The 22548-nt window shown below is 38.3% G+C and overlaps 1 protein-coding gene across 2 annotated transcripts in view; it reads left to right on the top strand.

The window, feature by feature from the left end:
* ARHGEF9 (Cdc42 guanine nucleotide exchange factor 9) overlaps positions 1-22548 on the top strand; it is a 359889-nt gene that overhangs the window by 234961 nt on the left and 102380 nt on the right. For both annotated transcript variants that reach the window (XM_065900095.1, XM_065900096.1), the window contains one exon: positions 21752-21943. In XM_065900095.1, coding sequence (XP_065756167.1) covers positions 21752-21943 — 192 coding nt within the window. The remainder of the gene's footprint in view (positions 1-21751; positions 21944-22548) is intronic.

The raw sequence follows: 22548 nt of genomic DNA, 5'->3' as shown, positions 1-22548 counted from the left end.
CATGTGCTGCTTATAAATTTTGGAGGTTAATCCTTTGTCAGTTGCTTCATTTGCAAATATTTTCTCCCATTCTGAGTGTTGTCTTTTGGTCTTTTTTATGGTTTCCTTTGCTGTTCAAAAGCTTTAAAGTTTCATTAGGTCCCATTTGTTTATTTTTGTTTTTATTTCCACTTCTCTAGGAAGTGGGTCAAAAAGGATCTTTCTGTGATTTATGTCATAGAGTGTTCTGCCTATGTTTTCCTCTAAGAGTTTGATAGTTTCTGTCCTTACATTTAGGTCTTTAATCCATTTTGAGCTTATTTTTGTGTATGGTGTTAGGGAGTGATCTAATCTCATACTTTTACTTGTACTTTTCCAGTTTTCCCAGCACCATTTATTGAAGAGGCTGTCCTTTCTCCACTGTACATTCCTGCTTCCTTTATCAAAGACAAGGTGACCATATGTGCATGGGTTTATCTCTGGGCTTTCTCTCCTGTTCCACTGATCTATCTTTCTGTTTCTGTGCCACTACCATACTGTCTTGATTACTGTAGCTTTGTAGTATAGTCTGAAGTCAGGGCGCCTGATTCCTCCAGCTCTGTTTTTCATTCTCAAGATTGCTTTGGCTATTGGGGGTCTTTTGTGTTTCCATACAAATTGTGAAATTTTTTGTTCTAATTCTGAAAAATGCCAGTGGTAGTTTGATAGGGATTGCATTGAATCTGTAGGCTGCTTTGGGTAGTATAGTCACTTTCACAATGTTGATTCTTCCCATCCAAGAACATGGTATATCTCTCCATCTATTTGTATCATGTTTAATTTCTTTCATCCATGTCTTATAATTTTCTGCATACAGGTCTTTTGTCTCCTTAGGTAGGTTTATTCCTAGATATTTTATTCTTTTCATTGCAATGGTAAATGCGAGTGTTTTCTTGATTTCACTTTCAGATTTTTCATCATTAGTATATAGGAATGCCAGAGATTTCTGTGCATTAATTTTGTATCCTGCTACTTTACCAAATTCATTGATTAGCTGTAGTAGTTTTCTGGTAGCATCTTTAGATTCTCGATGTATAGTATCATGTCATCTGCAAACAGTAACAGCTTTACTTCTTCTTTTCCGATTTTGATTCCTTTTATTTCCTTTTATTATCTGATTGCTGTGGCTGAAACTTCCAAAACTATGTTGAATAAGAGTGGTGAGAGTGGGCAACCTTGTCTTGTTCCTGATCTTAGTTGAAATGCTTTCAGTTTTTCACCATTGAGGACGATGTTGGCTGTAATTGTCAATTCTACACATAATATCAATAGTGTATATGTGTCAATCCCAATTTCTCAATTCCTCCCATCCCCCTTTCCACCTTGGTATCCATACATTTGCTCTCTACCTCTGTGTCTCTGTTTCTACTTTGCGAAGAGGGTTATCTATGCCATTTTTTCTAGATTCCACATATATGCATTAATATACAATATTTGTTTTTCTCTTTCTGAATTACTTCACTGTGTATGACCCTCTCTAGGTCCACCCACGTCTCTACAAAGGACAAATTTCGTTCCTTTTTATGGCTGAGTAATATTCCATTGTATAGATGTACCACATCTTCTTTATTGATTCTTCTGTTGATGGACATTTAGGTTGCTTCCATGTCCTGGTTATTGTAAATAGAGTTGTAGTGAACTTTGGCATGCATGTGTCTTTTTGAATTGTGGTTTTCTAAGTGTGTATTCCCAGTAGTGGGATTGCTGGGTCATATGGTAGTTCTATTTTTAGTTTTTTTGGAACCTCCATACTGTTTTCCACTGTGGTTCTCTCAGTCTACATTCCCATCAATAGTGCATGAGCGTTCCCATTTCTCCATACCCTCTCCAACATTTATTGTTTGTAGATTTTTTGATAATGGCTGTTCTGACCAGTGGGCGGTGGCACCTCATTGTAGTTTTGATTTGCATTTCTATAATAATGAGTGATGTTGAGCATATTTTCATGTGTTTTATGGCCATCTGCATGTTGTGTTTTTTTCTTTCTTTCTTTCTTTCTTTTTTTTTTGCCATACACGGGCATATCACTGTTGTGGCCTCTCCCGTTGCAGAGCATAGGCTCTGGACCTGCAGGCTCAGTGGCCATGGCTCACAGGCCCAGCCACTCTACGGCATGTGGTATCTTCCCTGACTGGGGCATGAACCCATGTCCCCTCCATCGGCAGGCAGACTCTCAACCACTGTGCCACCAGGGAAGCCCCTGCCCATTTTTTGATAGGGTTGTATTTGTTTTTTTGATATTGAACTGCATGAGCCACTGGTATATTTTGGAGGTTAATGCTTTGTTAGTTGCTTCATTTGTAACTGTTTTCTCCCATTCTGAGGCTTGTCTTTTCATCTTGTTTATGGTTTTCTTTGCTGTGCAAAAGCTTCTAAGTTGAATTCGGTTGCATTTGTTTATTTATTATTTTTATTTTCATTACTCTAGGAAGTAGGTCAAAAAGATCTTGCTGCAATTTATGTCATAAAGTGTTCTGCCAATGTTTTCCTCTAAGAGTTTAATACTGTCAGGTCTTACATGTAGGTCTTTAACCCATTTTTTTTTTCATTTTTTTGTATCACGTTATGGAGTGTTCTAATTTCATTCTTTTACATGTAACTGTCCAGAGTTCCCAGCACCACTTATTAAAGAGACTGTCTGTTCTCCATTGTATATTCTTGACTCCTTTGTCAAAGATTAGTAGGTGTGTATATTTATCTCGGGGCTTTCTATCCTGATCCATTGATCTATATTTCTGTTTTTGTGCTAGCACCATACTGTCTTGATTACTGTAGCTTTGCAATATAGTCTGAAGGCACATAGCCTGGTTCCTCCAGCTCCATTTTTCTCAAGATTGCTTTGTCTATTCGGGTTGTTTTGTGTTACCATACAAAATGTAATTTTTCTTTGCTCTAGTTCTGTGAAAAATTCCATTGGTAATTTCATAGGGTTTGCATTGAATCTGTAGACTGCTTTGGGTAATATAGTCATTTTCACAGTCTCGATTCTTCCAGTTCAAGAACATGGTATATCTCTCCATCTGTTTGTACTGTCTTTAATTTCTTTCATCAGTATCTTATAGTTTTCTGCATACAGGTCTTTTGCCTCCTTACATCGGTTTATTCCTTGATATTTTATAATTTTTGTTGCAATGGTAAATGGGAGGGTTTTCTTGATTTCACTTTCAGATTTTTCATCATTAGTATATAGGAATGCCACAGATTTCTGTGCATTAATTGTGTATCCTGCTACTTTACCAAATTCATTGATTAGCTCTAGTAGTTTTCTGGTGGCATCTTTAGGATTCTCTATGTATAGTATCATGTCATCTGCAAGCAGTGACAGTTTTACTTCGTTTTCTCCAATTTGGATTCCTTTTATTTTTTTTCCTTTTCTGATTGCCATAGATAGAACTTCCAAAACTATGTTGAATAATAGTGGTGAGAATGGACACCCTTGTCTTTTTCCTGATCTTAGAGGAAGTGCTTTCAGTTTTTCACCTATAGGAATGATGTGTCCTCTGGGCTCACTTTCTGGAGAGTTTTTATCATAAATGTGTGTTGAATTTTATCAAAATCTTTCTCTCCATCTATTGAGGTGATCATATGGTTTTTATTTGTCAATTTGTTAATATGGTGTATCACATTGATTGATATGCATATATTGAAGAATTCTTGCATTCCTGGGATAAATCCCACTTGGTCATGGTGTATGACCCTTATAATATGTTGTTGGATTTGGTTTGGTAGTGTTTTGTTAAGGATTTTTCCGTCTATGTTCATCAGTGATATTGGCCTGTAATTTTCTCTTTTTGTTATATCCTTATCTGGTTTTGGTATCAGGGTGATGGTGGACTCATAGAATGAATTGGGGGTGTTCTGTCCACTGCAGATTTTTGAAATAGTTTGTAAAGTATCTGTGTTAGCTCTTATCTAAATGTTTGATAGAATTCTCCTGTGAAGCCACCTAGTCCTGGACTTTTGTTTGTTTGAAGATTTTTAATCACAGTTTCAATTTCATTATTTGTGATTGGTCTCTTCATATTTTCTATTTCTTCCTGGCTCAGCCTTGGAAGGTTGTACTTTACTAAGACTGTCCATTTCTTCTAGGTTGTCCATTTTACTGCCATATAATTTCTTGTGGTAATCTCTTATGATCCTTTGCATTTCTGTGGTGTCAATTGTAGCTTCTCCTTTTTCATTTCTAATTTTATTGATTTGAGTCCTCTCCATTTTTTTTTTCCTGATGAGTCTGTCTGGCTAAAGGTTTATCAGTTTCATTTATCATCTCAAAAAACCAGCTTTTAGTTTCATTGATCTTTGCTATTGTTTTTTTCATTTCTATTTCATTTGTTTCTGCTCTAATATTAATGATTTCTTTCCTTCTACTAACTTTGGGTTTTGTTTGTTCTTCTTTCTCTCATTGCTTTAGGTGTAAGGTTAGGTTGTTTATTTGAGATTTTTCTTGTTTCTTGAGGTAGGATTGTATTGCTGTAAACTTCCCTATTAGAACTGCTTTTGCTGCATCCTGTACATTTTAGTTCATCATGTATTCATTGTCATTTGTCTCTATGTATGTTTTCATTTCCTCTTTGATTTCATCAGTGATCTCTTGGTTATTTCATAGCATATTGTTTAGCCTCCATATGTTTGTATTTTTAACAGTTCTTTTTTTCCTGTAATTGATTTATAATCTCATAGCATTGTGGTAGGATAAGATGATTTATACAATTTCAAATTTCTTAAATTTACTGAGGCTTGATTTGTGACCCAGGATGTGATCTATCCTGGAGAATGGTCTGTGAGCACTTGAGAATAAAGTGTATTCTGCCACTTTTGGTTTGAATGTCCTATAAATATAAATTACGTCTATTTGGTCTCTTGTGTCATTTAAAGCTTGGGTTTCCTTATTCATTTTCTGTCTTGATGATCTGTCCATCCGTGTAAGTGGGGTGTTAATGCCCCCACTATTATTGTGTTACTGTTGATTTCCCCTTTATAAGTGTTAGCATTTGCTTCATTTATAGAGGTGCTCCTAGTTTGGGTGCATAAATATTTACAATGGTGATATCTTCTTCTTGGCTTGATCCTATGATCATTATGTAGTGTCCTTCCTTGTCTCTTTTAATAGTCTTTATTTTAAAGTCTATCTTGTCTGATATGTGTATTGCTCCTCAAACTTTCTTTTGATTCCCATTTGCATGGAATATCTTTTTCCATCCCCTTACTCTCAGTCTGTATGTGTCCCTAGGTCTGAAGTGGGTTTCTTGTAGACAGCATATATATGGGTCTTGTTTTTGTATCCATTCATCCAGTCTGTATCTTTTGGTTTGAGCATTTAATCCAATTACATTTATGGTACTTATTGATTTGTATGTTCCTATTGTCATTTTCTTAATTGTGGCTTCATTTTTGTAGATCTTTTTATTCTTTTGTGTTTCCCTCCTGGAGAAGTTCCTTTGGCTCTTGGAGAGCTAAAGGAATTTCCTTTAACAGCTGTTGTAAAGCCGGTATGATGGTGCTGAATTCTCTTAGCTTTTGCTTTTCTGTGTATCGTGTGATTTCTCTGTCGAATCTGAATTAAATCCTTGCTGGGTAGATTAATCTTGGTTGTAGGTTTTTCCCTTTCATCAGTTTAAGTATATTATGTAACTTTCTTCTGCCCTACAAAGGTTCTGCTGAAAAATGAGCTGATAACCTTATGGGGATTCCCTTGTATGTATGTCATTTGTTGCTTTTCCCTTGCTGCTTTTTATGTTTTTTCTTTGTATTTAATTTTTTGTTAGTTTGATTAATATGTGTCTTGGTATGTTTCTCCTTAAGTTTATCCTGTATGGGACTCTCTGTTCTTTCTGGACTTGATTATTTCCTTTCCCATGTTAGGGAAGTTTTCGACTATAATCTATTCAAATATTTTCTCAGATCCTGTTTTTCTCTTCTTCTTCTGGGACCCCGATAATTCGAATGTTGGTGCATTTACTGTTGTCCCAGAGGTCTCTGAGACTGTCCCCAATTCTTTTCATTCTTGTTTCTTTGTTCTGTGGGAGTGATTTCCACCATTCTATCTTCCAGCACACTTATCCATTCTTCTACCTCAGTTTTTCTGCTATTGATTCCTTCTATTTTATTTTTCATTTCAGTTATTGTGCTATTCACCACTGATTGTTTGTTCTTTAGTTCTTCTAGGCACTTGTTAAACATTTCTTGTATCTTCTCAATCCATACCTCCATTCTATTTCTGAGATCTTGGATCATCTTTCCTATCATTCAGGTAGATTGCCTGTTTCTTCTTTATTTATTTGGTCTTGTGGGATTTTACCTTGCCCCTTCATTTGCAACATATTTCTCTGTTATCTCATCTTGTCTAAGCTACTGTGTTTATTGTCTCCTTTCAACAGGCTGCAGGGTCATAGCTCTTCTTGCTTCTGGTGTCTGCCCCTTGGTGGGTGAGGTTGGTCCAGGGGCTTGTTTAGGCTTCTTGGTGGGAGGGATTGTTACCTGTGCTCTGGTGGGTGGTGCTGAGTCTTTTCCCTCTGAAGGCCAGGGCCACGTCAGATGAAGTGTTTTGGGGTGTCTATGAGCTTAATACCACTTCATGCAGCCTGTCTACTGATGCATGGGTCTGTGTTCCTGTCTTGCTGGTTGTTTGGCATTAGGTGTCCAACACTGGAACCTGCAAGCAGCTGTGTGGGGACAGGCCTTGGTGATGATATGGATACCTCTGGGAGCATGCACACTGATTAATATTCTCTGTGCCCATGAATTCTTTGGTGGTCCACTGTCCTGGATTCAGTGCTCCCACCATGGAGGCTCAGGCCTAATCACAGGCTCTACAACCAAGAGCCCATAAGCTGCACAGTGGGTCCAGAGAAAAAAGAAAAAAAAAAGAAATTAAAAAAAAGTGAAAACAAACAAATGAAGCCCAAGACAAATAGCAAAAACAGAGGACCTTCAAGATGGTGGAGGGTTAAGACATGGAGATCATCTTCCTCTCCACAAATACATCTACATGTGGAACAACTCCTACAGAACACCTACTGAAAGCTGGCAGAAGATCTTAGACTTCCAAAAAGAGGAAAATCCCCACATACCTGGGCAGGGCAAAAGAAAAAAGAATAGGGATGGGACCTGAACATCTGGGAAGGAGCTGTGAAAGAGGAGAAGTTTCCACACACTAGGGAGCCCCTTCAGTGGCGGGGATGAAGAGTGGCCAGGGGGGAAGCTTTGGAGCCATGGAGGAGAGTGCAGCAACAGGGGTGCAGAGGGCAAAGCAGAGAGATTCCCTCACAGAAGATCAGTGCTAACTAGCACTCACAAACCTGAGATGATTATCTGCTGACCAACCATCACAGGTGGAGGCTGGGACCTGAGGTTCAAGTTTTGCAGGTCAAACCCCAGGGAGAGGACTAGGGTTAGCTGCATGAAGATGGCCTGAAGGGGGCTAGTGTGCCATAGCTAGCCAGGAGGGAGTCCAGGAAAAAGTCTGGACCTGCTGGAGGGGCAAGAGGCCATTGTTTAGGGGTGAGCAAGGAGAGAGTATTCCCACTGTGTGCCCACAGAAGGCAGAGTACCACCTAAGCAAGCTCCAGAGATGGGTACAAGATGTGGCTAACATCTCGGACTGCAGAGATGAACATGGACGGCTAACACCACCGCTGCTGCCACCAACAATCCTGTGTGAAAGCACAGGTCACTACCCACACCACCCCGGTAACCTGTGCAGCATGCCACTGCCAGGGTCCTGTGATCCAGGGACAACTTCCCCTTGGAGAACACACTGTGTGCCTCGGGCTGTGACAAAGTTATGTTGGCTTCTCCCACCACAGGTTCTCCCTGCATTCTAATTATAACTACTGTACCCCTCCCTCAATACAGCCTGAGTGAGCAATAGAGCCCTAATCAGCTGCTGCTTTAATCCCTCCAGTCTGTGAGGGGAATAGATGCCTGAGGGCAGCCTAAATGCAGAGGCAGGGCCAAAAGGAAAGCTGAAACCCAGGAGCTGTGCAAAGAAAAGAAAGGGGAATTACTTCCTGCAGCCTGAGGACAAGCAGATTAAATGCCCACAATCAACTTGAAAAACGCTGCATTTGAACAATACCTGAATAGGCAAAGAATGTTCCCAAAATTGAGGCGGTTGACTTTGGGAGCAACTTTATCCTTTGGGTTTGCTTTCTGCGTCTGATTGGTTTATGGTTTTACATTTATCACAGTTTAGATTTTAGTGCTTGTTATAATTTGTGGATTTATTTATTGGTTTGGTTGCTCTCTTCCTTTTTTTAAATTTAATTTTACTTTTTAAATTTATTATCTTTTAAATTTATTTTTTACCTTTATTCTCTTTTTGTGAGTGTGTATGTGTATGTCTCTTTGTGTGATCTTCTCTGTTTAGGTTTGCTTGTACCATTTATCCTAGGGTTCTGTCTGTTAGTTATTTTTTAATTTTTAGTTGTTTGGTTTTTTTAGCTTTATGAGTGTGTGTATATTTCTTTTTTTAAATCTTTATTGGAGTATAATTGCTTAACAGTGGTGTGTTAGTTTCTTCTTTATAACAAAGTGAATCAGCTATACATAAACATATATCCCCATATTTCCTCCCTCTTTCATCTCCGACCCACCCTCCCTATCCCATCCCTCTAGGGGGTCACAAAGCACTGAGCTGATCTCCCTGTGCTATGCAGCTGCTTCCCACTAGCTATCTATTTTACATTTGGTAGTATATATAAGTCCATGCCACTCTCTCACTTCGTCCATCTTATACTTCCCCCCCCCCCGATGTAATCAAGTTCATTCTCTATGTCTGCATCTTTATTCCTGTCCTGCCCCTAGGTTCTTCAAAACCACTTTTTTGTTGTTTTTTAGACTCCATATATATGTGTTAGCATACGGTATTTGTCTTTCTGTTTCTGACTTACTTCACTCTGTATGACAGACTCTAGGTCCATACACCTCACTGCAAATAACTCAATTTCATTTCTTTTTATGGCTGAGAAATATTCCATTGTATATATGTGCCACATCTTGTTTTTCCATTCATCTGTCAATGGCCACATAGGTTGCTTCCATATCCTGGTTATTGTAAATAGAGCTGCAATGAACATTGTGGTACATGACTCTTTTGAATTATGATTTTCTCGGTGTATATGCTCAGTAGTTGAATTGCTGGGTCGTATGGTAGTTCTATTTTTAGTTTTTTAAGGAACCTCCCTACTGTTCTCCATAGTGACTGTATCAATTTACATTCCCACCAACAGTGCAAGAGGGTTCCCTTTTCTCCACACCCTCTCCAACATTTATTGTTTGTAGATTTATTGATGATGGCCATTCTGACTAGTGTGAGGTGATAGCTCATTATAATTTTGATCTGCATTTCTCTAATGATTAGTGATGTTGAGCATCCTTTCATGTGTTTGTTGGCAATCTGTATGTCTTCTTTGGATAAATGTCTATTTGGGTCTTCTGCCCATTTTTGGATTGGGTTGTTTGTTTTTTTCATATTGAGCTGCTTGTAAAATTTGGAGATTAATCCTTTGTCAGTTGCTTCATTTGCAAATATTTTCTCCCATTCAGAGGGCTGTCCTTTCATGTTCTTTATGGTTTCCTTTGCTGTGCAGAAGCTTTTAAGTTTCATTAGGTCCAATTTGTTTATTTTTTTTATTTCCACTTCTCTAGGAGGTGGATCAAAAAGGATCTTGCTGTGATTTGTGTCATAGAGTGTCCTGCCTATGTTTTCCTCTAAAAGTTTTATAGTTTCTCACCTTACATTTATGTCTTTAATGCACCTTGACTTTATTTTTCTGTATGGTGTTAGGGAGTGTACTATTTTCATTCTTTTACTTGTAGCTATCCAGTAGTCCAAGCACAACTTATTGAAGAGGCTGTATTTTCTCTGTTGTATATTCTTCCCTCTTTTATCAAAGATAAGTGACCGTATGTACATGGGTATATCTCTGGGATTTCTATTCTGTTCCATTGCTCTATATATCTGCTTTTGTGTCAGAACCATACTGTATTGATTACTGTAGATTCGTAGTATAGTCCGAAGTCAGGGAGCCTGATTCTTTCAGCTCCATATTTCTTTCGCAAGATTGCTTCAGCTATTCTGTGTCTTCGGTGTTTCCATAGAAATTGTGAAAATTTTTGTTCTAGTTCTGTAAAAAGTGCCATTGGTAATTTGATATGGATTGCATTGAATCTGTAGAGTGTTTTGGGTAGTATGGTCATTTTCACAATGTTGATTTTTCCAATGCAAGTACATGGTATATCTCTCCATCTGTTTGTATCATATTTAATTTCATTCATCAGTGTCTTATAGTTTTCTGTATAAAGATCTGTTGTATTCATAGGTAGGTTTATTCCTAGGTATTTTATTCTTTTTGTTAAGATGGTAAATGGGAGTGTTTTCTTAATTTGACATTCAGATTTTTCATCATTAGTGCCTAAGAATGCCAGAGATTCCTCTGTATTAATTTTGTATCCTGATACTTTACCAAAATCATTGAGTAGCTCTACTGGTTTTCTGGTAGCATCTTTAGGACTCTATTTATAATATCATGTCATCTGCAAACAGTGATAGCTTTACTTCTTCTTTTGCAATTTGGATTCTTTTATTTCTTTTTCTTCTCTGATGGCTGTGGCTAAAACTTCCCAAACTATGCTGAATAATAGTAGTAAGAATAGGTAACCTTGTCTTATTCCTGATCTTAGTGGAAATGGTTTCACTTTTTCACCATTGAGAATGATGCTGGCTGTGGGTTTGGCATACATGGTCTTTATTATGTTGAGGTAAGTTCCCACTATGCCTACTTTATGAAGGATTTTTATCATAAATGGGTGTTGAATTTTGTCGAAAGCTTTTTCTGTATCTATTGGGATGATCATATGGTTTTTGTCCTTCAATTTGTTTAAAGTGCCTTATAACATTGATTGAGTTGTGTATACTGAAGACTCCTTTTATTCCTGGGATAAACCCCACTTGATCATGGTGTATGATACTTTTAATGTGCTGTTGGATGCTGTTTGCTATGGTTTTGTTGACAATTTTTGCATCTATGTTCCTCAGTGGTACTGGCCTGTAGTTTTCTTTCTTTGTGACATATTTGTCTGGTTTTGGCATCAGGGTGATTGTAGCCTCGTAGAATGTGTTTGGGAGTGTTCCTCCCTCTGCTATATTTTGGAAGAGTTTGAGAAGTATAGGTGTTAGCTCTTCTCTAAATGTTTGATAGAATTCGCCTGTGAAGCCGTCTGGTCATGGGCTTTTGTTTGCTGCAAGATTTTTAATCAAAATCTCAATTGCAGTGCTGTGATTGGTCTGTTTATATTTTCTATTTCTTCCTGATTCAGTCTCAGAAGTTTGTGCTTTTCTAAGAAATTGTCCATTTCTTCCAGCTTTTCCATTTTATTGGCATATAGTTGCTTGTTGTAAACTCTCATGATCCTTTGTATTTCTGCAGTGTTCGTTGTTACTTCTCCTTTTTCATTTGTAAATCTGTTGATTTGAGTCTTCTACCTTTTTTCTTGATGAGTCTGGGTAATATTTTATTAATTTTGTTTACCTTCTCAAAGAACAAGCTTTTTGTTTTATTGATCTTAGCTATTGTTTCCTTCATTTCTTTCTCATTTATTTCTCATCTGATCTTTATGATTTCTTTCCTTCTGCTAACTTTGGTTTTTTCTTGTTCTACTTTCTCTAATTGCGTGAGGTGAAGGTTAGGTTGTTCATTTGAGATGTTTCTTGTTTCCTGAGGTAGGATTGTATTTCTATAAACATTCTTCTTAGAACTTCTTTTGCTTCGTCCCATCAGTTTTGGGTCATTGTGTTTTCATTGTCATTTGTTTCTAGGTATTTTTTGATTTCCTCTTTGATTTCTTCAGTGATCTCTTGTGTATTAAGTAGTGTATTGTTTAGCCTCCACGTATTTGTATTTTTTACAATTTTTTTCCTGCAATTGATATCGAGTCTCATAGCGCTGTGGTCAGAAAAGATACAGAGTAAGATTTCAGTATTTTTAAAATTTACCTAGGCTTGTGTTGTGACCCAAGATATGATCTATCCTGCAGAATGTTCCATGAGCACTTGAGGAGAAAGTGTATTCTGTTGTTTTTGGATGGAATGTCCTATAAATATCACTTAATATCAGCATGTTTAATGTAACATTTAAAGCTTGTATTTCCTTATTTATTTTCATTATGGATGATCTGTTCATTGGTGAAAGTGGGGTGTTAAAGTCCCCTACAATTATTGTGTTACTGTTCATTTCTCCCTTTTGGTTGTTAGTATTTGCCTTATGTATTCAGGTGCTCCTATATTGGGTGCATGTGTATTTACAATTGGTGTATCTTCTTCTTGGATTGATCCCTTGATCATTATGCACTGTCCTTCTTTGTCTCTTGAAGTAGACTTTATTTTAAAGTCTATTTTGTCTGATATGAGAGTTGCTACACCTGCTTTCTTTTGATTTCCCTTTCTATGGAATATCTTTTTCCATCCCCTCAATTTCAGTATGTATGTGTCCCTAGGTCGGAAGTGTGTCTCTTATAGACAATATATATACAGGTGTTGTTCTTGTATCCATTCAGCCAGTCTGTGTCTTTTTGTTGGAGCATCTCATCTATTTACATTTAAGGTAGTTATCAATATGAATGTTCCTATTACCATTTTCTTAATTGTCTTGGGTTTGTTATTGTAGGTCTTTTCCTTTTCTTGCATTTCCTGCCTACAGAAGTTCCTTTAGTATTTGTTGTAAAGCTGGTTTGGTGGTGCTGAATTCTCTTAGCTTTTGCTTCTTTGTAAGTATTTTAATTTCTCCATTGAATCTGAATGAGATCCTTGGTGGGCAGAGTAATCTTGGTTGTAGGTTTTTCCGTTTCATCACTTTAAATATGTCCTGCCACTCCCTTCTGGCTTGCAGAGCTTTCGCTGAAAGATCAGCTGTTAACCTTATGGGGATTCCGTTGTATGTTATTTATTGTTTTTCCCTTGCTGCTTTTCATATTTTTTCTTTGTATTTAATTTTTGATACTTTGATTATTATGTGTCTTGGCGTGTTTCTTCTTGAATTTATCCTGTATGGGACTCTTTGTGCTTCCTGGACATGATTAATTATTTCCTTCCCATATTAGGGAAGTTTTCAACTATAATCTCTTCCAATATTTTCTCAGTCCCTTTCTTTTCCTCTTCTTCCTCTGGCACCCCTATAATTCTCTAGTTGGTGCATTTCATGTTGTCCCAGGGGTCACTGAGACTGTCCTCAATTCTTTTTTCTTTATTCTGTTATGCAGTATATATTTCTACTATTTTATCTTCAATGTCACTTATCCATTCTTCTGCCACAGTTATTCTGCTATTGATTCTTTCTAGTGGATTTTTAATTTCTTTTATTGTGTTGTTCATCCTTGTTTGTTTGGTCTTTATTTCTTCTAGGTTCTCGTTAAACATTTCTTATATTTTCACCATTCTATTTCCAAGATTTTGAACCATTTTTACTATGATTACCATGACTTCTTTTTCAGGTAGACTGACTACTTTTCCTTCATTTGTTTGGTCTGGTGGGATTTTACCTTGGTTCTTCATGTGCTGTGTGTTCCTCTGGCTTCTCATTTTCCTTAACTTACTGTGTTTGTGGTCTCCTTTTTTCAGGCTGCAGGTTCATAATCATTGTTGTTTTTGGTGTCTGTCCCCAGTGGCTAATGTTGCTTCAGTGTGTTATGTAGGCTTCCTGTTGGAGGGGCCTGGTGCCTGTGTTCTGGTGGATGAGGCTGGATCTTGTCTTTCTCGTGGGTAGGACCACATCTGGTTTTGTGTGTTGGTGTCTCTGATCTTATTATGATTTTAGGTAGCTTCTCTGCTAATGGGTGGGGTTGTGTTCCTGCTTCCTAGTTGTTTGGCATAGGGTGTCCAACCCTGTAGCTTGCTGGTTATTGAGTGGAGTGGAGTCTTAGCGTTGAGATGGATATCTCTGGGAGAGCTTTCGCTGTTTGATATTATGTGGTGATAGGAGGTCTCTGGTGGACCAGTGTCCTGAACTCGGCTGTCCCACCTCAGAGGCACAGGCCTGATACCCGGCCAGACCACCGATACCCTGTCAGCCACATGGCTCAGAAGTAAAGTGAGATAAAAGGAAAGAAAGAAAAGGAAAGAAAGAAAGAAAGGAGTAAAATAAAATTATTAAAATAAAAAGTATTTAAAAAAGAAAGAAGAAAACAACCAAACGATAAAACAAATCCACCAATGATAACAAGTGCTAAAATATTTTTTTAAAAAAAAGAAAGAAAAAACACTTCAGACAGAAACTAGGACAAATTGTAAAAGCAAAGCTATACAGACAAAATCACATGAAGAAGCATGCACCTACACACTCCCAAAAATAGAAAAAAGAAAAATATATATATATATATATATTAAAAAAAAGGAAGAGAGCAACCAAATCAATAAACCAGTCTATCAATGATAATAAAATCTAAATACTAAACTAAAATAAACATAAAGCCAGAAACAAATTAGATGGAGAAAGCAAACTCCAGGTCTACAGTTGCTTCCAATGCCCACCGCCTCAGTTTTGGGATGATTCATCATCTGTTCAGTTATTTCACAGATGCAGGGTATATCAAGGTGATTGTGGAGTTTTAATCCACTGCTCCAAAGGCTACTGGGGTAGGTTTCCCTTTTTCTTCTTCGTTAGCACAGCTCCTGGGGTTCAGCTTTGGATTTGGTCCTGCCTCTGCATGCAGGTCGCCTGAGGCATCTGTTCCCTACACAGATAGGACGGGGTTAAAATAGTAGCTGATTAGGGGTTCTGGCTCACTCAGGCCATGGGAGGGAGGGGTACGAAATTGGGTGTAAGTCTGTGGCATCAGAGGCTAGCATGACAATTCACACTCTGTGCTTTTCTGGGGAAATCATTCCTGGATCACGGGACTCTGGCAGTGGTGGGCTGCACAGGCTCCTGGAAGGGGAACTGTGGATAGTGACCAGTGCTTGCACACAGGCTTCTTGGTGGCTGCAGCAGCAGCCTTATCGTTTCATGCCCATCTCTGGTGTCCACACTGATAGCCATGGCACGTGCCTGACTCTGTAGCTGGTTTAGGTGGTGCTCTGAATCCTCTCTCCTCATGCCCTGCAAAACAATGATCCCTTGCCTCTTTGGCAGTTCCATACTTTTCCCCGGACTCCCTTCTGGCCTACTGTGGAGCACCAGCCCCCTTCAGGCTGTATTCATGCAGCCAACCCCAGTCCTCTCCCTGGGATCCTACCTCCAAAGCCTGAGCCTCAGCTCCCAGCTCCCACCTACCCTGGCGGGTGAGCAGAAAAGCCTCTTAGGCTTGTGAGTGCAGGTCACCAGGGATTTATGCAGGAATCTCTCCAATTTGCCCTCTTCACCCCTGTTGCTGAGCTCTCCTCCCTGGCTGCAAAGTTCCCCTCCCCCTGCCCAGTCCCATTCTCAGCCAGTGAAGGAGCTTTCTAGTGTGTGGAAACTTTTCCTCCTTCAACCTCCTTCCCAGAGGTGCTGGTCCTGTCTGTATTATTTTGTCTCTGTTTTTTTTCATTTTTCTTTTCCCCTACCCAGGTATGTGAGGAGTTTCTTGCATTTTGAAAAGTCTGAGGACTTCTGCCAGTGTTCAGTAGGTGTTCTGTAGGAGTTTTTCCACATGGAGATTTATTTCTGATGTATTTGTGGGGAGGAAGGTGATTTCCACATCTTACTCTTCCACCATTTTAAAGCTATTCCATGTGTGTATGTTTCTTTGTGTGATTTTGTCTGTTTAGGATTGCTATTACTATGTAGTTTGGGGTTATATCTGTTTGTTTGTTTGTTTTTCTTCCTTTTCTTCTGAGCCATGTGGCTGGCAGGGTCTTGGTGCTCCAGCTGGGTGTCGGGCCTGAACCTGTGAGGTGGGGAGCCGAGTACAGGTCATTGGACCACCACTAACCTCCTGGCCCCATGAAATACCACTCAGTGAGGGGATAGAAAAAGATATTCCATGCAAATGAAAAACAAAAGAAAGCTGGAGTAGCAATTCTCATATCAGACAAAATAGACTTTAAAATAAAGACTATTAAATAGACAAAAAAGGACACTACATAATGATCAAGGGATCAATCCAAGAAGAAGATATAACCATTGTAAATATTTATGCACTCAACGTAGGAGTACTTCAATACATAGGCAAATGCTAACAGTCAAAAAGGGGAAATCAACAGTAACACAAAAATAGTGGGGTACTTTAACCCCACTTTCAACAATGGACAGATCATCCAAAATGAAAATAAATAAGGAAACACAAGCTTTAAATGACACATTAGACCAGATGGACTTAATTGATATTTATAAGACATTCCATACAAAAATTACAGAATACACTTTCTTGTCAAGTGGTCATGGAATATTCTCCAGAATAGATATATCTTGGATCACAAATCAAGTCTTGGTTAATTTAAGAACATTTGAATTTGTATCAAGTAGGCTTATAGCCCACGACACTATGAGACTAGATATTAACTGCAGGAAAAAAACTGTAAAAATTACAAACACATGGAGGCTAAAAATACACTACTAAATAACCAAGAGATCACTGAAGAAATCAAAGAGGAAATCAACAAATACCCAGAAACAAATGACAATGAAGCACGATGACCCAAAACCTGCGGGATGTAGCAAAAGAGTTCTATAGGGAAGTTTATAGCAATAAAATCTCAGCTAAAGAAACAAGAAAAATCTCAAATAAACAGCCTAACCTTACACCTAAAGCAATTAGAGAAAGAAGAACAAAAATTAAAAAAAAACAAAGTTTGCAGAAGGAAAGAAATCATAAAGATCAGATCAGAAATGAAAAGAAATGAAGGGAAAAATAGCAAAAATCAGTAAACGTAAAGCTGATTCTTTGGGAAAAAAAGAATTCATAAACCTATAGCCAGACTCATCACACACAAAAAGAAGACTCAAATCAACAGAATTAGAAATGAAAATGAAGGAACAACTGACACTGCAGAAATATAAAGGATCATGAGATTACTACAAGCAACTATATGCCAATAAAATGAAAAACCTGGAAGAAATGGAAAAATTCTTAGAAAAGTAATACCTTCCGAGACTGAACCAGGAAAAATAGAAAATATGAACACACCAATCACAAGCGCTGAAATCGAAACTGTGAGTAAAAATCTTCCAACAAACAAAAGCCCAAGGTCAGATGTCTTCACAGGTGAATTCTATCGAATATTTAGAGAAGAGCTAACATGTATCCTTCTCAAACTCTTGTAAAATATAGCAGAGGGAGGAACCCTCCCAAATTCATTCTATGAGGCCACCATCACCCTGATACCAAAACCAGACAAAGATGTCACAAAAAAAGAAAACTATAGGACAATATCACTGATGAATATAGATTCAGAAATCCTCAACACAATACTAGCAAACAGAATCCAACAGCACATTAGAAGGATCACACAGCAGGATCAAGTGACATTTATACCAGGAATGCAAGGATTCTTCAATATAAGCAAATCAATCATTGTGATTCAGCATATTAACACATTGAAAGATAAATCCATGTGATGATCTCAATAAATGTAGAAATAGCTTTCGACAATATTCAACACCCACTTATGATAAAAACTCTCCAGAATGTGGGCATAGAGGGAACCTCCTCAACATAATAAAGGCTATATATGACAAACACACAGCAAACAGCTTTCTCAATGGTGAAAAACTGAAGCCGTTTCCCCTGAGATCAGGAATAAGACAAGGTTGCCCACTCTCACCACTATTATTCACCATAGTTTATGAAGTTTTAGGCACTGCCATCAGAGAAGAAAAAGGAATAAAAGGAATCCAAATCGTAAAAGAAGTAAAACCATCACTGTTTGCAGATGACATGATACTATACCTAAAGAATATTAAGGATGCTACCAGAAAACTACTAGAACTAATCAATGAATTTGGTATAGTAGCAGAATATGAAATTAATGCACAGAAGTCTCTTGCATTCCTATACAGTAATGACAAAAAATCTGAAAGAGAAATTAAGAAAACACTCCAATTTACCACTGCAACAAAAAGAATAAAATACCTAGGAATAAACCTACCTAAGGAGACAAATGACCTATACAAAGAAACTGTAAGAAACTGATGAAAGAAATTAAATATAATACAAACAGATGGAGAGATATACCATATTCTTGCACTGGAAGAATCAACATTGTGAAAATGACTGTACTACCTAAAGCAATCTACAGATTCAATGCAATCCCTGTCAAACTATGAATAACATTTTTCACAGAACTAGGACAGAAAATTTTACAATTTGTATGGAAATAAAAAGACCCTGAATAGCCAAAGCAATCTTGAGAAAGAAAAATGGAGCTGGCGGAATCAGGCTCCCTGACTTCAGACTATCCTACAAAGCTATGGTAATCAAGACAGTATGGTACTGGCACAAAAAATAGAAATATAGTTAAATGGAACAGTATAGAAAGCCCAGAGATAAACCCACACACATATGGTCACCTTATCTTTGATAAAGGAGGCAAGAATATACAATGTAAAAAAGACAGCCTCTTCCTTAAGTGGCCCTGGGAAAACTCGAGAACTACATGTAAAAGAATGAAATTAGAACACTTCCTAACACCATACACAAAAATAAACTCAAAATGGATTAAAGACCCAAATGTAATGCCAGACACTCTCAAACTCTTAGAGGAAAACATAGGCAGAACACTCTATGACATAAATCACAGCAAGAGACTCTTTGACCCACCCCACCTCCTAGAGAAATGGAAATTGAAACAAAAATAAACAAATTGCACCTAATGAAACTTAAAAGTTTTGCACAGCAGAGGAAACCATGAACAAGACAAAAAGACAACCCTTAGAATGGGAGAAAGTAGTTGCAAACCAAACAACTGACAAAGGGTTAATCTCTGAAATATACAAGCAGCTCATCCCACTCAATATCAATAAAACAACCCCATCCAAAAATGGGCAGAAGACCTTAATAGACATTTCTCCAAAGAAAATATACAGATTACCAACAAACATATGAAAGAATGCTCAGCATCACTAATCATTAGAGAAATACAAATCAAAACTACAATGAGGTATCACCTCACACCAATCAGAATGGCCATCATCAAAAAATCCACAAACAATAAATGCTGGAGAGGGCGTGGAGAAAAGAGAAGCCTCTTGCACTGTTGGTGGGAATGTAAATTGATACAGTGACTATGGAGAACAGTATGGAGGGTCCTTAAAAAACTAAAAATAGAACTACCATATGACCCAGCAATCCCACTACTGGGCATACACTCTGAGAATACCATACTTCAAAAAGAGTCATGTACCACAATGTTCATTGCAGTTCTATTTACAATAGCCAGGACATGGAAGCAACCTAAATGTCCATCAACAGATGAATAGATAAAGAAGATGTGGCACATATATACAATAGAATATTACTCAGCCATAAAAGGAAATGAAATTGAGTTATTTGCAGTGAGGTGGGTGGACCTAGAGTCTGTCATACAGAGTGAAGTAAGTCAGAAAGGGAAAAACAAGTACCATATGCTAACATATATATATGGATTTAAAAAAAATGATTCTGATGAACCTAGGGACAGGACAGGAATAAAGACGCAGACACAGGACTTGAGGAAACAGGGAGTGGAGAAGGTAAGCTGGGACGAAGTGAGAGGGTAGCACTGAGATATATATGCTATCAAATGTAAAATTGATAGTTATTGGGAAGCCACCACATAGCACAGGGAGATCTGCTCTGTGATTTGTGACCACCTACAGTGGTGGGATAGGGAGTGACAGAGGGAGACGCAAGAGGGAGAGGATATGGGGATATATGTATGCATATAGCTGATTCCCTTTGTTATACAGTAGAAACTAATACAACATTGTAAGGCAATTATACTCCAATAAAGATGTTAAAAAAAATAGCAAAAACTACCTCGAACCTACAGCAGAGCAACAACAATACAACACACACACACAAATAAAGAAAAAAATAAATAAAAATACCAATAGAACAAAGAAACAAAAGAATTTAAAAATGAGAACAGTTAGGACTAGACTAACATAAACAAAAAATTAAAAATATAGAGCAAACAAATAATGCAAAAAAACATAAAATATACACGTAAAACAATCAAAAACATAAAAATAAATAAGAAACAAAGAACACAAGAAAAAAACTCTAACACAACAAAAAAGTAAATTAAAAATAGAAAAATGAATATATATCTTTAAAACTTTTTAATTAAAAATAAAAGAAAAAATAATAAATGCAACACCACCAACAACTGAATAAAATGAAACAAACAAAAATGAATAATAGTAATAATCATATTTTCCTGGGGCCTCCTCTGTCAGCGTCCTTGCTCCCATAGTGAGCCAGAGCCAATCTCCACCTCCCCTGGAGGCCCTCCAATACCTATAGGTGGGTCTCTGGACTTGCTGTGGGCACTGTGGGGCCAGCTCACATTCTGACCTGGCCCGACTCCCACGTTTACTTACCCCCCATAGTCCACTCCTAGGAAGCCTAGACCAGTCTCTGTTGTGGGACCACTCATCCATTCAGGTATTCCACAGACACAGGATTTACCAAGCTGATCTCGGGGATTTAATCTGCGGCTTGTGCAGCTGCACAGAAAGATTTCTGTTTGTGTTCCTTAGTTGCACTGCCCCTGGGGGTTCCAGCAGTTATTTGCCCATTTGGCAGAAGTTCTAGTGTTAGTAAATGAATTTTCATTACTCTACAGTCTAGGTGCTCTTTATTTTATTTTTATTTTTTTAAATTTTTTATTTTATGTTGGAGTATATTTGATTAACAGTGTTGCATTAGTTTCAGGTATATAGCAAAGTGATTGAGTTATACATAAACATGTATCTATTCTTTTTCAAATTCTTTTCCCATTTACATTATTACAGAATATTGAGCAGAGTTTCCTGTGCTATACAGTAGGTCCTTGTTGGTTATCTATTTTAAATATAGCATTGTGTACATGTCAATCCCAAACTCCCAATCTATCCCTCTCCCCAACGCTTCCCCCCGGTAACCATAAGTTTGTTTTCTAAGTCTGTGAGTCTGCTCTTTAACCTGCTGGGTTTTATGTTTTTCCTGTTTCCCAAGGTAGGTGAGTCTGTGCCTATGCCCCTCAGCAATACCTATCCCTACTGCAAATTGCTACTACAGAGGTGTGGTTCCCACATATACCATGTCTCCACCTTTACCTCTCATTTCTATCTGGTCATTTTATGTGCAATGGCTGTTCAATCAGCCCTTAAGAATTGCTCTCTATATAGGTGTAGATTTGGTGTGTCTATGGTAGGAGGTGAGCTAAGGGTCTTCCTATGTCACTATCTTGGACGCGTCTCCTCCCAAGATGTATAATTTAATACATATTTTTTGACACAGCTGTGTTGCCTAGATATGCTCCAGCATGAATGAGTTCTGCTTGCCATAACTCTTTTCTCCTCTGAAACCTTCCTAGCCAGGAAGACACTTATAGATGGTTTAGTCCTACTCTTCTCCACCCTCCATTTTATGGATAGGTCACCATAGGCCTAGAGAGGAATAGACTCATGCCTAGGACCAGCAAGTCACCCTAGAGCCAGGCCAGGCATTCAGTTTAATAGGGCTCTGATTGAAGGTTTTCTGAATACCTGAATAATTTAGTTTGTCCTTTTTCTTCTTGGCTGAAAACTTCTCAAAGAAGGAAGCTGACCTGTTATTCTTCTGCCTGCCTCTACAGCTCTGGGTGAACCAGGAGGATGGGGTGGAGGAAGGGCCCAGTGACGTTCAGAATGGGCACCTGGACCCCAACTCAGACTGCCTTTGTCTGGGCCGGCCACTCCAAAACCGGGACCAGATGCGAGCCAACGTAATCAATGAGATCATGAGCACCGAGCGTCACTACATCAAGCACCTAAAGGACATTTGTGAGGTAGGCCCAGCTATGATGGTGCATGTGAGGGCACTCAGGGTGGGGTAGAGGGCACTTGCATGAAGAAATGACAACCTTCCTGGGCCGTACCTGTGAAAATCCCAAGATATTAGGAAACACAGCTTGACTAACCTCGTAGATTCTGTTCTGTGAGTGAGACTCCTCCCTTGGGGTTTCTCAGTCTCTCTGTTTACTTCTCTCCTTTTTGCTATCTACCTGTCTGTCTAACTTTCATATTCATATTCCCTCTCCCCACCCTCTCTCTCTGCCTCCCTCTGTCCCCTCTGCCGGAAACTCTATCCCTATCCTCTTGTTTTCTGATCCAGTTGTTGCCACCCCATGTAAGGGCCTGACTTCATTACAGCAAAACACATTTCCTGCCAAGCCAGTGGTTTACAAACTTGAGTGTGCACCAAAGTCCCTGGGCTAGCTTGTTAAACATGCAGATTCCAGCCCTCTTTGACCCCACCCCCCACGCAAAGTTGTGAATTCTCAGCCTGGGATAAAACACGGAAATCTCTATGTTTTGCAAGTATCCCTGGTAATACTTGTCTTCCACTATGCTACTCTGCCCTCTAGGGACTGTGGCTCCACATTGTCTAACT

The sequence above is a fragment of the Phocoena phocoena genome, chromosome X (assembly GCF_963924675.1).
Source record: "Phocoena phocoena chromosome X, mPhoPho1.1, whole genome shotgun sequence".
Taxonomy (NCBI): domain Eukaryota; kingdom Metazoa; phylum Chordata; class Mammalia; order Artiodactyla; family Phocoenidae; genus Phocoena; species Phocoena phocoena.
Note: the sequence above shows the minus strand (reverse complement) of the source record. Positions and strands in the feature narration are given on the sequence as shown.